This window comes from Microtus ochrogaster, linkage group LG4 (assembly GCF_000317375.1).
Source record: "Microtus ochrogaster isolate Prairie Vole_2 linkage group LG4, MicOch1.0, whole genome shotgun sequence".
Lineage (NCBI taxonomy): Eukaryota > Metazoa > Chordata > Mammalia > Rodentia > Cricetidae > Microtus > Microtus ochrogaster.
The window spans coordinates 243102-266263 of NC_022030.1; the positions used below are offsets into that span (position 1 = coordinate 243102).

The following is a 23162-nucleotide window of genomic DNA, read 5'->3' on the forward strand; positions in this document are numbered from 1 at the left end:
GATGCCTGTAGTGACATCATATCCTCACATTAATTTTCCCTACTTGACATGGATCAAAATGTTTGGAGAAGGACTGAGGAGGTGGTTTACTTAGTAAGCACACTGCTTGACAAAAACACATGAGTACTAGAGCTTAGGTATCCAGCTCCCACGCAAAATGCCAGAAAGGGCAACTCTCACTTTTAACCTCAGCTCCCAGGAAGCAGAGACAGGCGAGAATCTTAGCATACTGGACAACAAGCCTAGCAAAATTGATGAACTCCAGATTTAGTGATTGAGAAATCATACTTTAAAAAATGAGGTGGGAAAAAATTGAATTGAAATGAGGTGGGGAAAAATTGAATAGAAAGATACCTAGCATTAACCCCAAGCCTCACACATGCTCACATGTGTGCATATAGCACACACAGACAACATACCCATACATCGCTCACACACACACATTTTACATACCCCATACATACACATAGCCCACAAACATACACACTCACATATAACACACACATACTCCCCACACATATATACACATATACACCACAAACATACTACATGCACATACATCACACACACTACATACAGATACATCACACACACTCTACAAACATATACACATGTACCACATACCAAATACACACACATACCCCACAAACAGGCACATCTTCATATAACACACACATATCCCCTACACATACATACATATATGCACCGTACACACTATGCACTCATACCACACACACAAACACACACACATACCGCATACATACCACATCCAAACACATGCCCTAAACACACACATAACATGCTTGAAATAAAGGAATTCTTCTTCCCCAGGAACTCCAGATATCACCCAGATCACTAAATCGTTCTCTCACCTCATTAGCACTGAGGTAGAAAAGATGGGTTACCACTAAGGAGATTGTCTTAGTAACCCACACGGCAGAGGCTAGGGACTTGTGCTGGGAACTGAGCCTGGCCTCCCCTGTTAGTCTGCCCTTGCACCACTGAGCTGAAGCTCCTGTTCTCTTCTAATTCTTTATTCTGAATCATAGTCTTGTTGCGTTGTCCTGGCTGCTTTTGCATTCCTTCTGCAGCTGCAACAGGCCTTGAACTTGCTTTATTCCTGCCTCTCAGCCTTCCAAGTGCTGGGATCCAAAAACTACACTGCCTGACCCAGTTAAGAAAGGATGCTGAATCACTCCCATAGGTTTTAACAAATGTAAAACAGAATAAAATATTTTACAAGCAATACAAATCTTTCTGTGGTGATTAACCCCACATTACATTTTTTAAGTTTGAATAAAACGAAAGCCTTTGATTAAGAAAAATGTGTAAAGAAAAAGGTGGATTATTTAACTGAATTTTAAGAGCACAGGGGTTTTGTTGTTTCAAAATGTGTCATTTTGCTTTGGTGGTTTTAGTGTACCATGACGTAGCCAGCTTTGTTGAAAAATGAAACCAAACAGAAATAAATGAACGGGACAGTGTCTGACGTGACTCTAGTATTTTCCATAGTAACTCTTGTAGTTATGACTCTTCTCTCCATCAATCACCTTATCTGTATTTTCAAGTCACAGGAAGGAGACTCAGTTGAAGCATTTGACCTTTCGACAAACCTTTGAGAGTTTATGCATTTCGGCATTCAGTACTTTGTTGCTGCCAATACTTTATATTTAAATGAATGCAGCATGGTATCAAGGAAAGCAAATGACCGTATTGAAGGGGGAAAAATAGCGCCTTCTTCATGGGTAACACTTAAAACTGTTAAACGCATTAAAATCCCATTTAACAAACAGCAGAACTTAATGAACATTGGGATTGCTCAGTGAATACTAATGTGGAATATTACAGGGAAAGATGCTTTAGTGCTGAAATTTCTCACAGCTCAAAATGGTTACACAGATTAAGAAGAACATCTGCTGTTCAAAAGACAAAGGAGACTTGGCAGTTCACTGAAAGTATTTCCTGTTTTGTATCTCTATTTTTAAATTGTTTCCTGAAGTACTCAGACGATCACTCTTCCACAATGTCCCTTTTTGTGGGACATTTGATAATGAAATTTTTATAATGAAAGTCCTGAAACATATCTGTCTTTATCAATCAAGCTGCTAGTTAGTAAGCTGTGACTCTTTTATATGGTAATCAACTAATTTATCAACAGTGAAGCCATTTGATTCTTAATGATCAGAATTATAGGCTTATTATTTGATAGTACATTAATTCTAGGCAGCTGGATGCCATGATATATGTAGGACATTCCTGGCTTATGCTTTTAAGTCCTATCACTTTTCCCATTTCTTTTCTATGTCAGAAAGAACACACAATTTACTCTTTACTTACTGCGTTTCATTTCTCTGATATGTGGATGGTAGATTTTTACTGGACTCGTTGTGACAAGATGTGATAATTTCATGTCTACTGTAACTGTTTTTCATTAATAATAACTTATGTGTATTTTAATTAACCCTGAATATGTCTCTCTATTTATCCATCTACTTCAGCTATCCATTTACTAATCAAAAGTGTGTGGCACAAAAACTGAGACAGTCCTGCTACCTATGTATAACACATGGTATGGTTTATGTTATAGAGGAATAATTTATGTTTGTATCAGCCTAAGTAAACACTATCTTTAGTTGTGTGCCCTTTGTGTTAAGAAAACTTGGCTGACTTAGACATTCTCCAAAGTTTATAACCATGGAAAATGGAAAACAGGTACGAAAATACATGTTTATAAATATTCATAGCATTCAAATGGCAGAAAAAACTCGAATATTCATCAACAAATGAGTAGAAAACAAAGTTTGGTATACAGTGAACATTACATAACAATATAAAAATGTATTGCTGGGTACAGCAGTGAGGCTAGACCTTAGAAACATACTAAATGAGAGAAAGCAGACAATAAAATCACGCATTACTGAGTCTACCATTAAGAACTCTTTAAAATAAATAAGTATGAGAGAGCAGAATGAAGCAAGAGGGGAACCTTGACTAGGCAAACGGGAGAGGTGTAGTTCAGGGCTGATAAAGTGCCTTGGATCTACAGCAGCTGTTTTCAACCTTTGGGTGGTGACCCTTTTGGGGGTGGGACAACCCTTTCACAGGGGTCACCTAGGACCATCTGCTTATCAGATATTTACATTACTATTTATAACAGTAGAAAAATTATGGTTATGAAGTGGCAACAAAAATAATCTTATGGTTGCAGGTCATCCGAACATGAGGAAAGGTCACAACGTTAGAAAGGTTGAGAACTACCGATCTAGATAAAGGTGGCTGTTGCATGGTATTGTGAATAACCTAAATGACAAAACTGCTCCCTCTAAAATGTGAGAGTAGCTCAGACATATAGACAGACAGAGAGATGATAGAGACAGAAACAGAGAGATAGAGATAGAGAGAGTCAGTTTTCTTCAGAGATGGAGCCCCTTGGAAACTATACGTGCTCTGGTGGATGGATCTATACTCGTGCATGTAAAGGCAGCACTAAGTGAACTTAGGATAGTTTTGATAGTCTTGATTTTGGTTTTGGTTTTTAAGAAGAAGAAAGTAGTAGGGAAAATAAAAGAGGAATTGAAGAGAAGGGAATGGGAGTGGATTTGATCAAAATACATTATACATGTGTATGGGATTCTCAACTAACACGTGTTATATAGCTGAGCTTGAACTTCTGTTTGTTTTGTGAGTTTGCCACTGAGATAATAAATAATTTAGTGTGAACTTCTTCATACTACTACTACTAATAGTGGATAATAGAGTGAATACTTGTGAGCTATTATTTATGAACAATTTATATTTGGTATAGTTTTTTGTATATAGATAGAAGGTCAAATTATATTTGTTATTTCTGTTTATATTCGTACACCTATACCAAGTTATTTTGTCAGATTGTATATATGCATGTTTCTACCTCTGTTTAAAACGTTTTGTATATTGAAACAATTTTTAGGATATAGTTTTGTATTACATTATATATTCCTACCTCTGATCAAGATACTTATATATTGTTTACATTTTGAGGTCATTTTCCTCATTTACTGCACAGTTATTTACAGATTATTTAATATTCTAATAGAAAGTCTCTAAGTTATACAGGTATTAGTATTATAGGTCAATAATTATCCATGTTATACATATAGTCAGATTAATTGGGTTCTTTAGTTATATAGAGATTGTATTTTGGCTAGATAGGTAATCTTCAACCACTTCAAGGATCTGTAGAACTTACGGTTTTGGTGACATGAGACACAATTGGTTCCTGACAGTACCAATATATTCCCGAGAAAATGTTGAGCACCAAGGACACTCCACTCAGAGTTTGTTTTCTTTTTGCCACAATAGGCCTTCGGGCAAGGAACTGCCCATGCCTTGACCACTGACAAAGTATATGGTGTCCAGACTAAATAAGCAGAACACACACAGACACACACACAAAATAATGCCAAACCTTGCCAAGACAGGATAAGACAGTTCTAAAAATTTTCAAGCCTCTAAAAATGGTCTGTCAGTTATGCTAGGCCTTAGCCAAAGTTGGTTGCTTCAACATTGCAAATGAGACTTTGGGTGATTGCTCAGGAAGCCAATTGTCTTTGTCATATACTGCTTACTTTGGAAGCTGCTTGATTGCACTTCCTGCCTGTAACATGGACAGGCCTGGCTTGTTTGTTGTTGGGGTTTCTGTCCCACCCGGTACCCTCAGCTGTTTAATACCAGAGAAAAATCACACAGAGATCTCTATAAGTTATAAAGCTGATTGGCCCATTAGCTCTAGCCTCTCACTAGCTAACTCTCACATCTTGATTAACCCATTTTTCTGATCTATGTTAGCCATGTGGCTCAGTATCTTTTTTCAGTGGGGCAGCTCACATCCTGCTGCTTCTATAGTCTGGGCAGGAGTGGGAGGAATCAACTTCCTCCTTCCCAGAATTATCCTGTTCTCATTACATCATTTCTACTTCCTGTCTGGTTTTTCCACCTATATTTCTTGCCTGGCCCATCAGCGTTTATTTATAACATGATTGACAGAATACAGACAATTCTCCTGCATACCTACTCAAGTAATATTCTCTCCCTTCTTATGCCTTCGATGGAGTTAAAGATTAGATAGTAATGTTATCTTCCTATTATGATTTAGCCAAGCCATTTCTGATGCAAGACTTCGACTCTTTAAAAGAAAATGTTTATAAATATTTAATATGTGTTTCTTGCTTAATATTATTTGTGTTGGTTGTAATTTTATATTTGATATCTGTTCTTATAGTACATAGTTTTGTATTGGGTTTGAAATGCTCTTATTTAGACAAAAAAGGGGAAGTGATGGGAAATTTCTGCCAGCCTATGTACTTTAAGAAGAGGGACCAAGTTAGGGCATGACATTTTGGGTACCCAGAGAAAAATGCTGGGCAGTCCAGGGTTCACTCTCTCTGTGGTTCCTGTGCTACATAGCTGAGCTTAGTCTTCTCATTTTTGTTTTGTGAGTTTGCCCCTTAAAATAAAGTAAAATATAATTGTTTTATATTGTAGTTAGCCTGGTATTTTTCAACCTGTGTTAATTCAGCAAGCTTTTAATTATATTTTATGACTATCTTAAATAGTAAAAGATAAACAGTGAAATGCCCATGAAATTGGATCTTTCTTGTGTAAGGTTACCTGGTAAGCAAAAACTCCACCTCGTGATTTTTATGTGACCTGTGTTTGGAAGCACGATAAAAATGGCCCTTTAGTCTAAGACCTTCTACCAAGATGTTCAAAGAAAGTGCCCCAAAATAGTGTTGGCTGTATGTATATGCAGTTAAAGATCTTGCTTGGTCTTTTGAAGGTTTCAGGTGTCACTCAGTGCCTTTCCCCCATTTATCTATGTATTTCAAAGACTCAAATTAATCCTTCCTTTCTTGCTTTGAGGTTGATATAGAAATTAATACATAGAAACGAAAAAGTAAGCAACAAAAAAGAATAAACGTTGCAACCAATAAGCATGCCACTGAACTGATAGACAGTTCTCAAAAGAAGAAATACAGATGGCCAATAGTAGGTGTAAAATGTGTTCAATATTCTTAGTCAGCAGGAAAACAGACATTGAAACTGCTTTATATTCATCTTGATGGCTACCATCAAGAAAACCAATGTCAGCAAAAGAAAGAGGATTTGGGAATGAGGATCCTTTATTTATAGTTGATGGGAGTGTCTGCTGGCATAGTGGGATTTTTAAATACTCTAGAAAGAGAATGACTTTATGATCCAACTATACTACTCCTTAGCATCCATGTTACCAAAGAATTTTTCATCCTACCCCAGAGATACTTGCATGTTGATGTTTATTGCTGCTCTGTTCATATCAGCAATAAAAAGGATTTACAAGATCCTCTCCAACAATTGGCTTGTACATTCTCTCTGCCCTCTCTTTCACAATGTACCCTGAGTCTGAAAGAGAGTGATTCCCTATTTAGGGACACTGTGGTTACGTATTCTCACTGCTTTTACCAGTTTTGAGTCTCTGCATTAACCAATGTCCCCTGAAGAATGAAATGCCATTGATGAAAGCTGAGAGAAACACTAATCTGTAAGTATAGATATAAAAACTCAGAAGACAAATTGACACCATGACCATTTAGCAAAACAGTAGTAGTAAGTTCACCCCTAGAGAGTATGATTTCTCAGCTATGACCTTTTGAAAATAATCTAATCAGAATATACTTGGTTAGTGATTACTCCCATAACAATCACAACATAGCATGCCAAGGACATTACTGTACCCCATGTGGTCAGCATCTAGGTAGGACTATTGGTGGCTCTTTCCCTCAAACAACGTGAAGAGCAGGGTTTATTGTTGTGAAAGCTAGCCAGAAGGAGGAAATTCCAGCTCACTGTGACAGCATTCCTGACTTTGACAACTGAAAAGAGAAAAGTCATATTTTGGAACACAGTTCAGAGAATGCAGTTTATCATGGCATGAAGAGGTTGACAGAGGTAGAAAATTAGGACACGGCTTATGATATCGACATAGAATGAGAAGCAGAAAGTCCCTTACCAGAAACATAGACGAACCACCAAAGCTGACCTGGATGGCCCTCTGCCAGTTTGCCCAATATTCAGAGGTTCCATGGCCTTTCAAAATGGTACCATCAAATGGAGTCCAAGCATTCAACACATGAGGTTTTGAAGACATCTTATATACCATATAGTTTGTCACATCTCAGTTGGTTGGGAAGCTGATAGACCTGGATGCAGAACTAGGGACCAATGATAACCATCCAGGACAAACTGTGTTTCTGCATCTGTCACCTTAGGCCTATGTCTAGAACACCCCACAGGAACTCAAAGACACTGCCACTGAGAGAGGATCAAGTGTTCAAGTCTCCATGTAAACTGATATTAGGTACTTTAAATTCAAATCATAGCATTAAATTGCTAGATTATGCATAATACCTAATTTAAGGCTAGTGTCACACAAATAGATGCAATGCATTATTATGAGAAAATAATCACAATAGCTATTTAAGAAAGATTAAAGGTGGTCAATACAAATATAAGTGTTTTGTCTAAATATTTTCAGTATACAAATTGGTTGACTCCTTGGATGCAGAGGCCATTGGTAGACAATAATGATTCTATCGTGAATGACAGAAGCTTCAAGTTACAGAAACATTCTTTTTCACCATGGACTGTTTATTCATGTTTACCTTGTTATGGATATTCTCATATCACTATTTATCTAGTTTCAAAATATTTCAGAGAAATGTCTTTACTTACTATTTAATTTCACTCTTCCCAGGTTGAGCTCTGTTAATCTTGAATCTGCTGTCCCCTATCCTACTGATAAAAGCATGGCGACTGCTGTGGAAGTTTGCCAGTGTCCGCCCGGGTACAGTGGCAACTCTTGTGAAGTAAGTTTTTTTTTTTTTTTTTTTTTTTGATTTTTCGAGACAGGGTTTCTCCATAGCTTTTAGTTCCTGTCCTGGAACTACCTCTTGTAGACCAGGCTGGTCTCGAACTCACAGAGATCCACCTGCCTCTGCCTCCCGAGTGCTGGGATTAAAGGCATGCGCCACCACCGCCCGGCAAGTAAGTTTGTAAGAACCAATCCCCTCAGATAATGTGGCCGATAAACTTTTCCGAAATGGGCATTTTGAAAATTTCAATCCATAATGGCATAAACAGATTTATATAAAATTGGCTTCAATTTTTTTTATTCTTTGAAAATTTTATAGATGTTTTCAGTGAAATATTATTCCTACCCCTACTTTCCTTCTCCTGATTACTGGGTCCTCAATATGCGCTCTTTTCTACTTTGTGGCTTCTCCTTGATTGATTTTACTGATATACTATGTCCAATGAGCACCTCCCAAAATGTGTGTGGGTGTGGTCATCTGCAGCATCATGGACAACTTACCAGTGGCTCAAACCCCAGAAAAGAATGGTTCTTTCTCCCCTAGCAGTTGTCAGCTGTCAATAACTCCTCAGTTAGGTGTAGGGCTTTGGACCCTCTCCATCATCTATGCTAAATAAAAGTAGTAATTAGAATCCATGGCTTTTCTTTAGAGTTAACCATGTATTTTCAAAACTATAATGGCCTTTCAATAGCTTCCCTATTACAACTGCTGTTTGTGTGTTCCTTCCCTTTTTAGCCAGTTCTAAGGTGATTGTGGCAAAATAACATTTTACAATATTTCTTTTTTATTTCTATTAGGGAATGGATGCTTGTTTCATTTCTGTTTCTTCTTCCATTTTTAAGCCCTGTCAACCTCTCCTTCAGGCTCTTTCTGAAGAAAGCACCCTGGGCACAGCAAACAATCCTTGAAACTTCAAGGGCAGATTGTGTGGGAGAAATAAGTTGCATGAAAACTCTTTCCTACTCTTGAACACCTGAGGCCTGGCCACTTTACTGTTGTCTCATTGTTCTATATTTGTATTAAAAAAATCAATGTTTCTTAATAACTCAGAATATCATTTTAAAATAATTTTTGAAATATTAATTAATATTGAATATTAATGTGTTTTCTTTTAGATAGTTTGGAACTTGATTTACTTGAAATCTCTCGTGTGTGTGTGTTGTGTGTGTGCGCACACACATATGCACATCATTTCCTGATGGAAAGAATGGCTTATAGATAAATAAGAACTTACATTTAAGATGGTACCTTGAAGGAGTTGAGTGTTCTGAGATGTTCCACTCCACAATACTATTTATGCCATTTGTAGAAACACCCCAGGCATCACTTTGTTGGTTCTTGTGCTCTTTAATGTAATACATGCTTCCAGAGGCTACACAGCTTAAAGTCATGTTCATGACTAATGTTTTTTCTTTAAACTGGGTAGAATTTTGCCTGTCTGGAAATGAAACTAAATGTAATTCATTGAAATACTTACTTTTCCAAAATTTATAGAGATAAGAGAAAAATAATCATGGATATGAATTAGTTATGTCAACTCAAATTTGATTTTACATATAAAACATATGCTGTACTTGATAAAATATTCCTTTATTACAAGTCTTCCAGTTTTGATTTCAAACCAGTCAGGTCCCTTTGAAGCTTTAAATTCCTATTTCAGTTGGAATATTAAATGCCCTTTTTCTATTCTCGCTTTTAATATAGCTCCACTTTATTCTCAGTTCTCCCCATCAACTTCCATACTAAATGCCCATTGAATATAAAATCATCAGAATATTAGACCTGTTCAATTATTTGATTTTTTCTTTTACCCTTTAGGAATATTTTTGATAAGTTATATATTTAGCAAATTTTATAAATTCATCTGTATAAATTAGCAAGAAGTATACAACACAGCCTCTGTCCTTAAAGATTCAGTAATCTGTTTAGATAGGCAGAACAAACACCGCTGGAAAACTGAATCACAGCACTCTATCATGAAGAGAGCAGTAAGTGGTAAATAAGGTAATGGAGATAATCCTTCAAAGGGCTGAGCTGTTGTTCAGTGGGGGACGAGGTGTGGGACGATATCATGGAGAAGTTAACACATGATGATGGAGAGGAAGAAAGAACTGTGCACACATGGAAAGAATAAAGACATAAAGAAGTGAAAATGAAACCTTTCCGGACTCTTAGTACAATACATTGAAATGGACAAAAAGAACTTAGTCAAGTCGGGGCAATGAATTTTTAAACTCTGGACTCTGGCTTTTTATTTTATTTAACCTCTGTTAATCACTGAAGTCTTAACAAAGCTTTCTCCCCTTAGATGTAATGTTCTCCATCCTGACCTGACTTTTTTTTTTTTTTTTTTTTTTTTTTTTTTTTTTTTTTTTTTGCATTGAACACGACTTTTAGGGCCAGTCACTCTAGCATTGTTATCACTAATGTCCTGGAATAGGTCGAAAGCTGAGGCAACTACAGGGGCAATATGTCTCAGTTCCAGCCTGGGGATGACATGCCAAGCAACAGCATTCTCTTTTATCTTATTTGGGGGTCACATTGATTTGGAATGTTTCTTGTTTGGACATTATTTTTGTAGTTATCAAATTTTATTTCCAACTGCTAGTAACAAAATACAAGTGGCTATTATGCATAAAGAGTAATGATCTTTTAAAGAAACAAGGTCACATGTCAGTATTACAACAACACTTTAGCCTATAGAGAGTTTGATAGGATTATAGCAGTCTTATAATAATATAGATTGTGTAGATTGTTTGTTCTCTGTATCTAGTAATAAAATACTCCTCTTACCTTTAATGACTAGTCACACCCATTTTTACTCTATGTTGAACACCACTCAAAGAATTTTTTTTCTATTTTATTTTTTTGCTCATCATTTTGTTTTACATCTTATGAATTTCTATGACTAGTCTTTAAAATTTTTCTTTTGTGCCTGATATTTTATAATTTGCCTTTCTGATAGATAATAGTGTGAAAGTAAAGTGGGCTACTAAGTGTTAGCCTGAAAGATTTTGTTTCTATAAAAGTGAATTAATATTAACTATTTCCTAGATGTATTTATACTTTCCCTTAGTTGACAGTTTTTGATGATCTTGACAGTTTTTGATGATGTACTTGAGACAATTAAAGCCTTAGACGTAGAAGACAATGTTCTAAGAATTACAGATGTGGTTGGTCTCTAGAAACAACATTGAAGGTTAAGAGACAGATCAGGAGTTAAGAGACTGGCTGCTCTTTCAGAGGACTCTGGCTCTGCTCTCAGTACCCACATGGTGGCTCACAACAATCTGTAACTCCAGTTCCAGGGGATTGCAGTGCTGTCTTCTCACCTCTTCAGGAACCAGGCTCAATTTTATACACAGAAATACAAGCAGAGCAAAGAGCCATACACATAAGGGAAATAAATAAACATAATTGTTAAGTAACTGAAATGAGCAGAGGTGTTGAGAATGGATTATGAGAGGGGGCATACAAAAATTGCTGTTTTGTTTTCAGTAAAGCTAAATGCCACTTCTTCCTCGGTGAGCTTTCATGCTTCATTCCATCTTTATGTCTACTCAAGCAAAGCTGCTTTGCTCTTGCCATCAAATTCAAGGTAGCCTAACAAAATCACATGACTACATTTTATCTTACTCATCATCGCTGTCATGTGACCCAGATAATTCCTCTTTCCCTCAAATGCTTCCTTCTTCTCGACTCTATGCCATCATCAAGTTTTCAAACTTTCCTTTTAGAGAGCATTGTGAGGGTGATTTTGCTCTTCTCCCTTTTATGGTAAATTTTGCTGAAGACAATAGACCATATTTTCACAAGGATGGTAATTATTCAATAAAAAAACTGAGAGGCAGAATGTTGTAAAAACATAAATAGGTTCTAGAATACTAGTTAAATAATATTCCTTTTAGAATACTGATCCCTCCATTTCTATTATTTTGGACGGGAAATGGGTACAGAGGTGTAAATATAAATCTTGGTGATTATTGCTTTATAAATGGAAAGATACATATAATGATTTTAATTTTCCCATGGGTATTAATATAAATTCCATGTCAAAGGAAAAGGTTTATAAATTAATTTTCTATTGTTGTGGGAAAAAAAAAAAACACTATGACCAAGATGACTTATAGAACAAAGCATTTAGTTGTGCTAACTGCCCTGGAGGGTTAGAGGCCATGATGAAAGAGCAAAGGCATGGTGGCAGGAACATCTCAGAACTCACATCTTGATCTGCAGGCAGGAGACATAGGACACACTGTTAATGACATGTGGTCTTTTAAAGCATCATAGCCCATTGTCCCCAGAAACATACTTCCCTGAGTGCAACCACTCCTCCTAATCCTTCCTACATAGTTCTACAAAAAGGAGACAAGTATTCATACTTATTAGCTATGGAAGTCATTTTCATTCAAACCACTGCAAATATAAGAAACTGGAATGCTTAAAGAAAGACTGATGCAAGCACATTTTAAATTATTTTTTTAAAGTATGTATTAAAGAAAATACCATGAGGATCCACCTTGAAAACAATAAATCACTTCTCTTTGTATTGTCAACACCCTTACATCTTTCCTCATCTGGACTGTAAATTCTAACTGGTTTTGAAAAGTATATGTTAGAGAAGGAATCACCTATACCGGAATGGAGAAAAACATACTGGAAGGAGACATGATATTAGAACCATTGTCTTGGCACTGCTCAAATTAAGAGGAAAGTGCACTTTATTTTCTTCTCGGATAGGAAATATTAGTATATCTTTTTCATGTGTTTGTTATTGTTGCTCAAATGGAAGTCTCACATCCTGAGGCAAAAGGATCATTTCCCACACTACACAGCATGGTTCTGTGCAGTTTATTACTTCAGTGGTTCTCTGTCATTTCCATCCCCAGCTAGAAAAAAAGACCTTTTCTGACATATGATGGTATATTTAACCATCCAGAAACATAGTAAATAACTCGCAAGATGCAACTGCAACCTGAGGGTGTCATAAACTTCCAGAGGGCATAAATATTTGCACATTTCTTTTTTACATCTCATCTTGTCTGTGAAAGTCCACACAGAAAGGAAATGTAATGAATGGTGACAATAAATGTGAGGTTACCTGACCTGCAGGTAATGTGCCATGCAAATACCCCACTGTCGTTGCTTTTCTATAATTTCAAATATATGTCATTGCTTTTCAAATAATTTTGCTCCACATTTAAAAATTGTCAGTGGTGAAATACAAGCATGCTTATGGTCAAAGAGCATAAATATACTAGCAAGGCAATATATGCCAAATAAACAATAACCTATTTTATACAAATATGAGAAAGCATAAAGGACAGAAGAAATTGAAGATAAGACATATGAATTATGAATGTGTACCAGTCACAGGGTGTGTTTTTTGAAACGAAAGATAGGAAACCTTGGGCATGTCTTCCACATGACTCTGAAGATTCTCTGGAAGGGAAGGTGTTAAGGGCAGTCAGAATGTGGAGAGAGGTAGTCCATGCAGAGAATCAATCTGTGATGATATCGTGTGCTCTTTTAGCCTAAGATTCTGCAAGCTCCTTTCATGATGCTGCCTTTCTCGATGCTTTTCTTTCTGTTTTCTTGTCTGTACTTTTTGCTTTGAGACTGTCACATTTCAATTCTTTATATCTCTGCTTTATTTTACCATTTCAGAAGAGACACCAAGCTAATGCTTCCTCTAATCTCATACCTGCCAATAACAGTAAGGTCAGTACGAAACCCCAGTGTCAGGAGTAATAGCAGAGTAGTAATGTTCCAATAATGGCTCTGCTTTTTTGACAAGCACATTTGCTGAGTTTGCTACCTGGGTTATTTTCTATTATCAGGAAAAAGGGAACTACTTTTCTCTTTTTAAAATGCTGAAAAGTCTCTAAAGCCACATCTTTTCTTTCAGTCCTGTTGGCCTAGGCACCGAAGAGTTAACGGCACTATTTTCGGAGGCATCTGTGAACTATGTCAGTGTTTTGGTCATGCAGAATCCTGTGATGACATTACAGGGGAGTGCCTGGTAAGTGCTTCTCTTGAGGATGCTGACTGACAAGGCTAAAATCTGTTCAACAAACTCTGGGATTCTATTGCTACCTTTACAACCTTGAACATGTGTGTCAAGAGGTGATATGTCCAAACAGCTTTATCCAGAACTGAATTGGAAGCTAAGAATAATCTTTCATATGTGATCTGTCTAGCTACTATGAGAAAGTGCTTTTCATCTTTGTCGAAAAACTGAATTAGGATCAAATATATCATTATAAAGTGTAATTAAGGACTAGGATACACATCTACTATGAATATATATGGTTTCTCTCTCTTCTATAAATCTACCAAAAGCGGACTATTTTAAAAATATGGAAAAACATAAAACATAACCATCATAATAAAAATAATTCACTTTTGTATACTTTAGACATTTCTTTTACTCACAAGATAAGAACATTGTATATATACATATATATATGTATATATATATTTTAGCTTTGAGATCAATTAAAATGTTGGTATTTATTTTAACATACTAAACATGCATAATGCGTCTTCAGTGGAATTGTTCCTTCTACGATTGGCTCTGTGCTTTTACCCAAGTGCAGAGCACTGTTTGTGCTGCTGCTAAGTAGTTGGAGGCCTGGAGAGTTCTGAACAGACACTCAGAGGAACTCAAGGGCATGTTAGTTTTATATTGTCTACCCTGGCATGAAGCTTGAAAGAACTCCGGTACCATTAGTCTCACAAAACACAATTTGAGGTGGTGCAAATTTGAGAGCATATCATATTCTATCTCTCTGCAGAATTTAAGGCAGACTCTGTTGTCTCTAATTCATACGTTGTGTTCCTCTTGCTGATTTCTCTGCTTTTTCCTGTACTTAAATGCTACTAGGAAAAATCCAAAATGAAAAATCAGGGCTTTTGTTTCAATATAATTTAACATTTCAGTTTATGGTGCATTTTCTGTTTTCTCTGCATAAGATTTTTGTTCAGTTGCAGAGCAGCATAAAACATGATAGCTCTAATTTGTGGATCAGTAGATTTTTCAAATGGCGATTTTACAAATAAAAAGACAGAGTGATTTCCATTTTAATTATACTACAGCCTTTTAAAGTGACTCAGGGGGAAATATTGAACTACCTTTAAACACTTTATTAGTATGCAGTAGAATATATCCAATTCCAAACTAACATTAATTTGTTTTACTTACCCTGAAAGGACAAAAATAAATATGCTACAATACCAACCTCATAATGTCCCCTAAGGTATTCTATGAAGTTGAGTTCATTAGGATTAAATCAAATCCTGAAGTTAGTGTATTTGATGATATGATGCATTGTAGAATAGGGACCATTTGTTTCAGAACAAAATAGTTCCTTTCAGTAGAGTGGTGAGAACAGGAATGGAGAATTAATTGGTAGGCAGGGCTGACCAGGTTATTGACAGTTTGATGGCCAAAAAGAGAGAAGTCAACCTTTCTATGATGGAAGAATCTTGGGGAAACCATGATTCTTAGTAGCTGAGACACAGTCTCTTCTTTGTGGGTTTCCTGAGGGAACAGATGTTCCTGTGGATTCTTCTGGAGGCGGTCAGGGGCCACTTCTCTGTATTGGTGCTGATAACCTCTGTGCTGCAATCCCATCTGAATGGATTAGTTGTGACATCATCTACACAGTCAATGATATTAGGATGTAGGAAGTGGGCAGGTATTGTGGGTGAGAGGAATTCTTATTGACCAGTCAAAAACACCAATGATAGCTTATGCTGGAGAGGATGTGTAGTAAAGGGAACACTCATCCATTGCGGGTGGGAATGCAAACTTGTACAACTACTTTGGAAATCATTATGGCAGTTTCTCAGAAAATTGGGAATCAACCTACCTCAGGATCCAGTAATACCAGTCCAGGGCATATACCCAAAAGATTCTCAGTCATACTACAAAGGTATTTGTTCAACTATGTTCATTTTTTGTAATAGCCAGAACCTGGAATTTATTTTCTAAAAAGGTGTTTTGGTGTAGCTACCCTTTGAAACCTGATTACAAATGAGCACTTTTGGGTTCGGAACAAATTCTGCATTTCTGCTGTGCAATGTGTCTGCAGGACAAGGTTATCTTAACTTATGTGCATTAGAGAAATCCAGAGAGTATTTCAAGCCACCTCGGAAGGCAGTGTGGTTCTCAGTATTTTCATGATATGAATTGCAAGCATTTGCTAGCCAGCTACCTATGAAAACAACCAGTTCATTGTACAAAGATAGAGTAAAAAAATCTATCTTTCCTAGTTTTGATTTCTATTGTTTTGGTTGCCTGGTGCTGTCTCAGTTTTGATCACAAACATACTTAAATTTTAAGAAAATTTGTTTCTATTTAATGAGAAGTAAAAATAGAATGTATATTGAACACACTGCATTTATTTCTCTTTCAGATCTGTAGTTGAAAACATGCAAATTATCTAAGATTTTAGTTGAATTTCAGAATTTCTAATTTTGGCCTGGTTGCTGTGTAATAAATTGAATCTGGCTCTAAAAATTCAAAAGATTTTATAGATCTAATTTTTATCATGTCAACTTGAAATATAAAAATAATAAGCAATTTCTTAGGTTTAAGAAAAAAGTGACTTACAGTAAATTTGAAAAGTAAAAGGAAGTGACAGGAAGACCCAATAAAAGGAAAAACCATTTTCTATAAATGAACCCATTTTCCTTGCTATCTTGTGATAATTTTTAACAGCAAGAATAACATTTGTGATTTCTTTAAAAATGTTTGCTAAAAAATTGAGAAAGAAATTTAAATAAAGACAAGCCCATTTTTAAATATAACAGTTATTGTTTTAAAATACCTCTTATTCACAGTCAATGAACTTCAGCTCCTTTACGTCACAGAATTGAATAGGAAGTTTAAAGTTAAATTAATAGATTATATTTTGGATAGCTTTCAACAAACAAGCCTGACGTCTCCAAGGAATTTTAATAGGTTGTTCTCAGAATTGTATCTTTTCTTATTAATACCTATGCTTCTGTTGAGTTCATTTACTAAATATAATTGAAATCACTCTTATTTTAAAACATCAAAATAAATAATATTTGTAGTTTCATTAACTTGTTCTATTCTAGTGGTCATGTAGGTTAATAACTTTATACTCCCAGTTTACAGTTCATTTGTATTTTAGCTCCTTCTCTCACAGAATTTCTCTACTAATCATAAAATAAAGGCTTCATACCCTTGAGTTCTATGAGCTCCGTTTCAGTATGCAGGAAAATTATTACTTGTATATCCTTATTAAGCTGAAATATATTTCATTAGTAATGAGTATATTTTAATATTGTATCACGTGAGACTAATCATGATAAACTCTTGGAAGCCTGAGACAATTCGGTACTGGCAACTGAATTGTTCACCTAAATCTCAGACTTGGTGACTTTTACAAATGCAGCCAACCCAAGGAAGACAATTGAGTTAATATAAAAAAAAAAAATCATGAAGTAAATTACTTTGTACTTTTGGGAAAGACATGTTTCTCAAAACAAATGGCAAGTGCATGTATTTTTGATTTTTTTTAAATTTATTAAGGCAATAGTTACATGCCTTATAGTTTCATTGTACGCTGTTGTATGTTTAAAGTTTCTTGTTTTTTCTAACATTTAATTACAGGCCAAGTAGTGTCCTCATAGACATAATATGGGAATGTATTGTCCAATCCATTAGAGTCCATTAAGTCCAAATTATTGTCTGAGCTGAGAGAGTAAATCCCAAAGGATTTACATAATAAACTTACAGTTCCTATTAAGATTTTTAATGTTATTAGGGCTTTATGTCTAATATACACACACAACCTGAAAAAAATATAAAATAAGAAATAAAATTTTCATATTGAAAATTTTCTTAACGAATTTTGGCCATTGTTTTATTTTAAGTATGTTACACCAAAACTAGTGTGGTTAAAAGCTGAATATTAAATAAGTGTTAAATTAACTTCCTGTGCTTTTTTTGTTCTGTAAAGTTGAACATTTAACGTGTGAAATTATTCTCCCAGATTGGAACACGCTAATAACTTTGGAGAACTATTTTCGGTAATGTGGTTGTGCTTCAAACCAAAGTAATGATCTGGTGTGCACTTCTTTTTCAGAACTGTAAGGATCACACAGGTGGCCCCTATTGCAACGAATGTCTTCCTGGTTTCTATGGTGATCCCACTCGAGGAACCTCTGAAGACTGTCAACCCTGTGCCTGTCCACTCAACATCCCATCAAATAAGTAAGTACCAGGTTGACCTCACTTCAGAGCTTCACTTCCACTTCTACAGGTGCACTTTTGATATCAGAAAGATACGTTTGTGACTTTCTCAAGGTGGTGACGTAAGCGCTGAAATGGGAAGTATTTTAAATTGTGCCCATCTCAAACGATTTTGCTATTTGGACTCTAGATTTGATTTAGAACTTAGATAAAACTCACGTGAAATTTTGAAATTAATTCCAAACAACAGACCTCCTCATTTGTACAGATATATACTCCTCATTTACTGAAATATATCTTTATGTTATAGATAGCTTATTACACTTGATCCATGGCATCATTGTGTCATAAATGAATATTGAACTATGGATGATTGCTATATTATCCTGCATAAGCACTGTAGATTTTGAAAATGTATATTATAAGCTTCATTTAATTTCTATCAGTTTTTCTCATTTATTCACCTACATAAATGATCTATTGGAGCAGACATTTTAGAAAGAAAGAGAAAAAAATGCAGCTTTGCTGAGTCTCTTTACTTTATGAGACTACTATATTTCACTTGCTGGAAGGGCACATTCCCAAAGCACAGGCAGGTCTAAATGAGCAGGTCCTGAAACAGCCACAATGACAAAAAATACTGCTATGGTGTGCACCACACTGAAAATAAATTAATAATAGTTATAATGAATATTTATAAAGAAGTGTCATTTTATTTCTTTGTGGTTGTCATTTCTGATGCTGCAAATTAAACCTAGGACCTTGAGCATGCTGATGGACCACATGCCGGACCATTGAGCTACAATCCTATTTGCAATTAAATTCAAATAAAATAAATTCCTTTTTCAATTTTTGAAATTCCTCCTAAAGGCAAATTTGATGCTTAATAATACTCTTGCTGTAGTATATTCCTTCAGCTCTTTCCCGTAACTGTCATAACATCACGGACCAGAAATTGTAAATGCTCTTCAGGCAGAGCTGTCAACTGCAGCCTCTTAACATGAGAATTTGATCAAGAGGGCAAACTCCAAAGCCTTAACCAAGAAGACCCTGTTCTGTGTGGTCATCTGTTAGATTTACTGAATAATATTCTAAGTGATAACTCTGGAAAAAATTCTGCCATTCTTTTTTTTTATTTATGTATTAAATATCTCTGCCTCCTCCCCGCCACCGTCTCCCATTTCCTTCCCCCTTCCCCAATCAAGTCCCCTTCCCCATCAGCCCGAAGAGCAATCAGGGTTCCCTGCCCTGTGGGAAGTCCAAGGACCACCCACCTCCATCCAGGTCTAGTAAGGTGAGCATCCAAACTGCCTAGGCTCCTAGAGAAGCTAAATAAGAAGGTGAACCCAAAGAAAACGTATAGGCATCCTCCTGAATATTAACCTTCATCAGGCAATGAAGGGAGACAGAGACCCACATTGGAGCACTGGACAGAAATCTCAAGGTCCAAATCAGGAGCAGAAGGAGAGAGAGCACGAGCAAGGAACTCAGGACCATGAGGGGTGCACTCACACACTGAGACAATGGGGATGTTCTATCGGGAGCTCACCAAAGCCAGCTGGCCTGGGTCTGAAAAAGCATGGGATAAAACTGGACTGGCTGAACATAGCGGACAATGAGGACTACTGAGAACTTAAGAACAATGGCAATGGGTTTTTGATCCCACTGCACGTACTGGCTTTGTGAGAATTCTGCCATTCTTTAAGTCCTCTGGGGAACTGAGGTTCCTGCTAGTCACATTGGTGGAATCTTTCCCCCTCCTCTCCAAGCATATTTCTCTTCAGAATTCGCTGTTGACTAGAGAGGGCAAGCCACTGTGTAGTGGAGGCAGACTGTCAGAGCAAGACGTAGATCCAGTCTCTGAATTTTGGTGTTCCATCTTCAAGTATAACCCTGTAAGGTGGGTAGTACTGCTTCCATTTTATAGATGAATAAATGAAGTTTATGGAAAGATGGCATTTTTATGTCACATCTAGAGCTAGAATTCCTTGGCTTCCTGCTAACTCGACACTTCAAGATGCAAAACTTTGAGCAGGTTACCAAAATGCCACTCAGCTCACCAACTTGACTTTCTTGTGTGTGAATCACACAATTAAATCATGTCGAGCACTTAACATAGTGGATGATAGGAACGGAGAACTGATTTAAAGTAAACTATTCAGAGTCATAATCTCAATTATCCCGTTGGAATTTGAAGTTACTTAATGTCCATATTATTTCCAGTCCTCGACAGTACATGTTAAAGAACTTTTTTAAGAAAGTAAAATCTGTATTTTAAGTGAGAACAATAAAAACAACTCATTGATCTGCCTGGTAAGTTAGGTTCCATAGAGAAACATAGAGAAGAAAGGAGATTCTGGTTTAATGTATTTTAATGACCATGCATTTCTAGAGTTCAGGGAGTCAATCAAGACAAGCACAGAACTGAAGAACCTTTAATCACTAAAGGTGTCAGAGAAAAGAAAGAAGGAAACTGGAAAGCAAAGACTGTAAAGGAAATTGCTCCCTACTCAGGCCCGTACTGCATGTAGTAGGCCTGGGCTGGACTTAATGTGACAATATCACTCTCAGGGCCTTTATTTAAAGGTTCAACGCATGTTCACTGTGGCTGAATGGTATTGTCCAAGCCATTAACCTACACATAAAAATAATTATTCCATGTCAATTTTTACTGACAAAAACAGGCAGGTGCACCTGAGATTTTCCTACATCTCTAAGCCAAAAGATTATCAAGATTTGCACAGCTCTCAGTTCAGCAACACTGGCCATTCATTTTGTCTTGTGAATTTCAGCCCAGTATACTTTACAAGTTTAGATATGTTTGAATGGACAAACATTATGGATTTCCTCTCAAGTCTGACCAATTTTGTGCATAAGAGTCATTCAGAAGAGAAGTTGCTTGGTATTTATTGGGATTCATGACCCATGATCCCTCTATGTTCACTGTGTGTCCCTTTTTATAATGGCTTCTAATTATTTCTTCCGGGTAAAACTCACTCAGCAGACATTAAAAACCCATTCATGCTGCCAAAGGGATTGGAATCTCAGTGTCTAATAACTGTGTTTCCTAAAACAAACACATTCCAGTTTGGTTTAATTAGGTTGATCAAGTTTTCTAAAAAATAAAGTAATAAATATAATATAATAAATACAATAAATGTGTAATATATAATAAAATAAGTCTAATATAATAACATCAATAACAAATGGCAGAATTGAATAAATTTTAAGATAATTTATTAAACTAAATATTTATTTGTAAAATAATAATTTTATTTTGAATAGCAAATTTGTGGAGAGAGAGGCTGCCTATTTTAAATTACTGATTTAATTGTGGTACTTTTGTAAAGAGAAAAATTAGAATTAATAATAATCCACATAATTTATAAATTATAGAAGGTTTTTAATTTATATATTCTTTTAAAGTTAAACACTTTACAAAATGATTACAGTCTAGCTATACAACCATGTTGGGAAAAGATTATCTTTCTCTAATGACAGAAATATTTTCATCAAAACAATTCCCTCAGTTTAGGCAAAGAACATAAAGAATGAAATCTCCTTTATGTATGAGAAATTAAAAATCCTTAAGGAAGACTTTACTGTTGTGATCTGAGCAGGTGCTCTGAGGTGTAATTGAATATTCACATTTAATTTATAAGATGAGATTAGAATTTTCACAGGTTATTTAGAAATAATCAAAAAGAGCTAAAGGTTGCTGCAACCTCCTTCTGAAGTGCAGCCTTAGTGATAGTTTTATCTTAGTGATTTATCTCTTAATCCCTGGTCATAAATCTTAGAAATCACAGGCATTTTGGCACCAAATTTCTTAGATAATACTGCTAAATAAATCAAATGTGAAGGAGATAAAAACAGATTGGTATGATTATTAAAATATATGGATACAGATGAGCATATAATATTTAAATTATAAATATAGATCACCTTCATCAGCTATTTAGAATGTGCACTATCGTTTTCATCTTTGTGATGTATATATGTTAGCTATAGATCCTAACTAAAGTAATGAAATTTTCTTCCAGAGAAGCAAAGTATAAACATTTCAGCTTATATTCATTAACTTTTGGTTACACACCTAAATAGTTTAAAGGCAAAAAATCCACCATTATTTTTGCTTGGACACTTAGGTTGTAGAAAGAAATAGACGCTATCATTGAAGACTTTTGAAATTTCCCTGAGCTGTGTAATGTGTTTGGAGGTATTGTCAGAGTGAACGGGATGTTGGGCCTTGACAAGTCCTACATACTACTGTCTTAACATTACTTGATAGGCATCAGGAATACTAAGAGCTATGTTAGTAAAACAGTGAAACTTTTCTAGAGCTGATTTTAGGGATCACTCATAAGGTTATATTGGGCTGGGGAGATGGTTCAATGGATGAAATACTTGCAATATAAATACAATGCCAAGAGTTTAAACCTTGTGCCTATGTAAAAGTTGGCTAGGCACGGCAAATATCTATAACCTCAGAAATTAGGAAGCAGAGATAGGTTATTTGAAGAGCAAATTACCTAGCAAAACTAGTTAAAATTGTTGAACTCCAGATCTAGAGAGAGACAGACCATCACTCAATAAATAAAGTAGATATTAATCTAGCAAGATAACCAGCCTCAGTTTCAGGCCATCAAGAATGGGCACACGCATACACGTGCAGCTTCATATACATGTGCATACATAAATACCAAAGCAATATACACATGGACACTACACATAGACACACACACACACACACACACAGAGTAACATTGAATTGTCAAAATTGGTAGTAATAATTGGGAAACATATTTTTGGACAAGCTTTTCCACTATATTCCATGACAATTTATCACTGATTAGAACAAAGCTAATTACAACTGTACATGTGAATTCATAGTTGCACATAAGTAGATTCACATATAGATTCATATAGTGCTATAATTGTACATATGAGTTTACGCATGCACAAACAGTGACGTATAAATAAATTTTAGCTACACAACCTTAGCTATCAAGAATGGCTGTACAGTTCATCCCAGCAGCAGCTTG

The 23162-nt window shown here is 35.8% G+C and overlaps 1 protein-coding gene across 1 annotated transcript in view; it reads left to right on the forward strand.

Moving 5' to 3' along the window:
- The window catches only part of Lama2 (laminin subunit alpha 2), a 337962-nt gene that overhangs the window by 87982 nt on the left and 226818 nt on the right, over window positions 1-23162 (forward strand). The window contains 3 exon segments of the mRNA XM_026786227.1: window positions 7772-7883; window positions 13798-13911; window positions 18011-18138. Of these exon segments, the coding sequence (XP_026642028.1) occupies window positions 7772-7883; window positions 13798-13911; window positions 18011-18138 (354 nt within the window).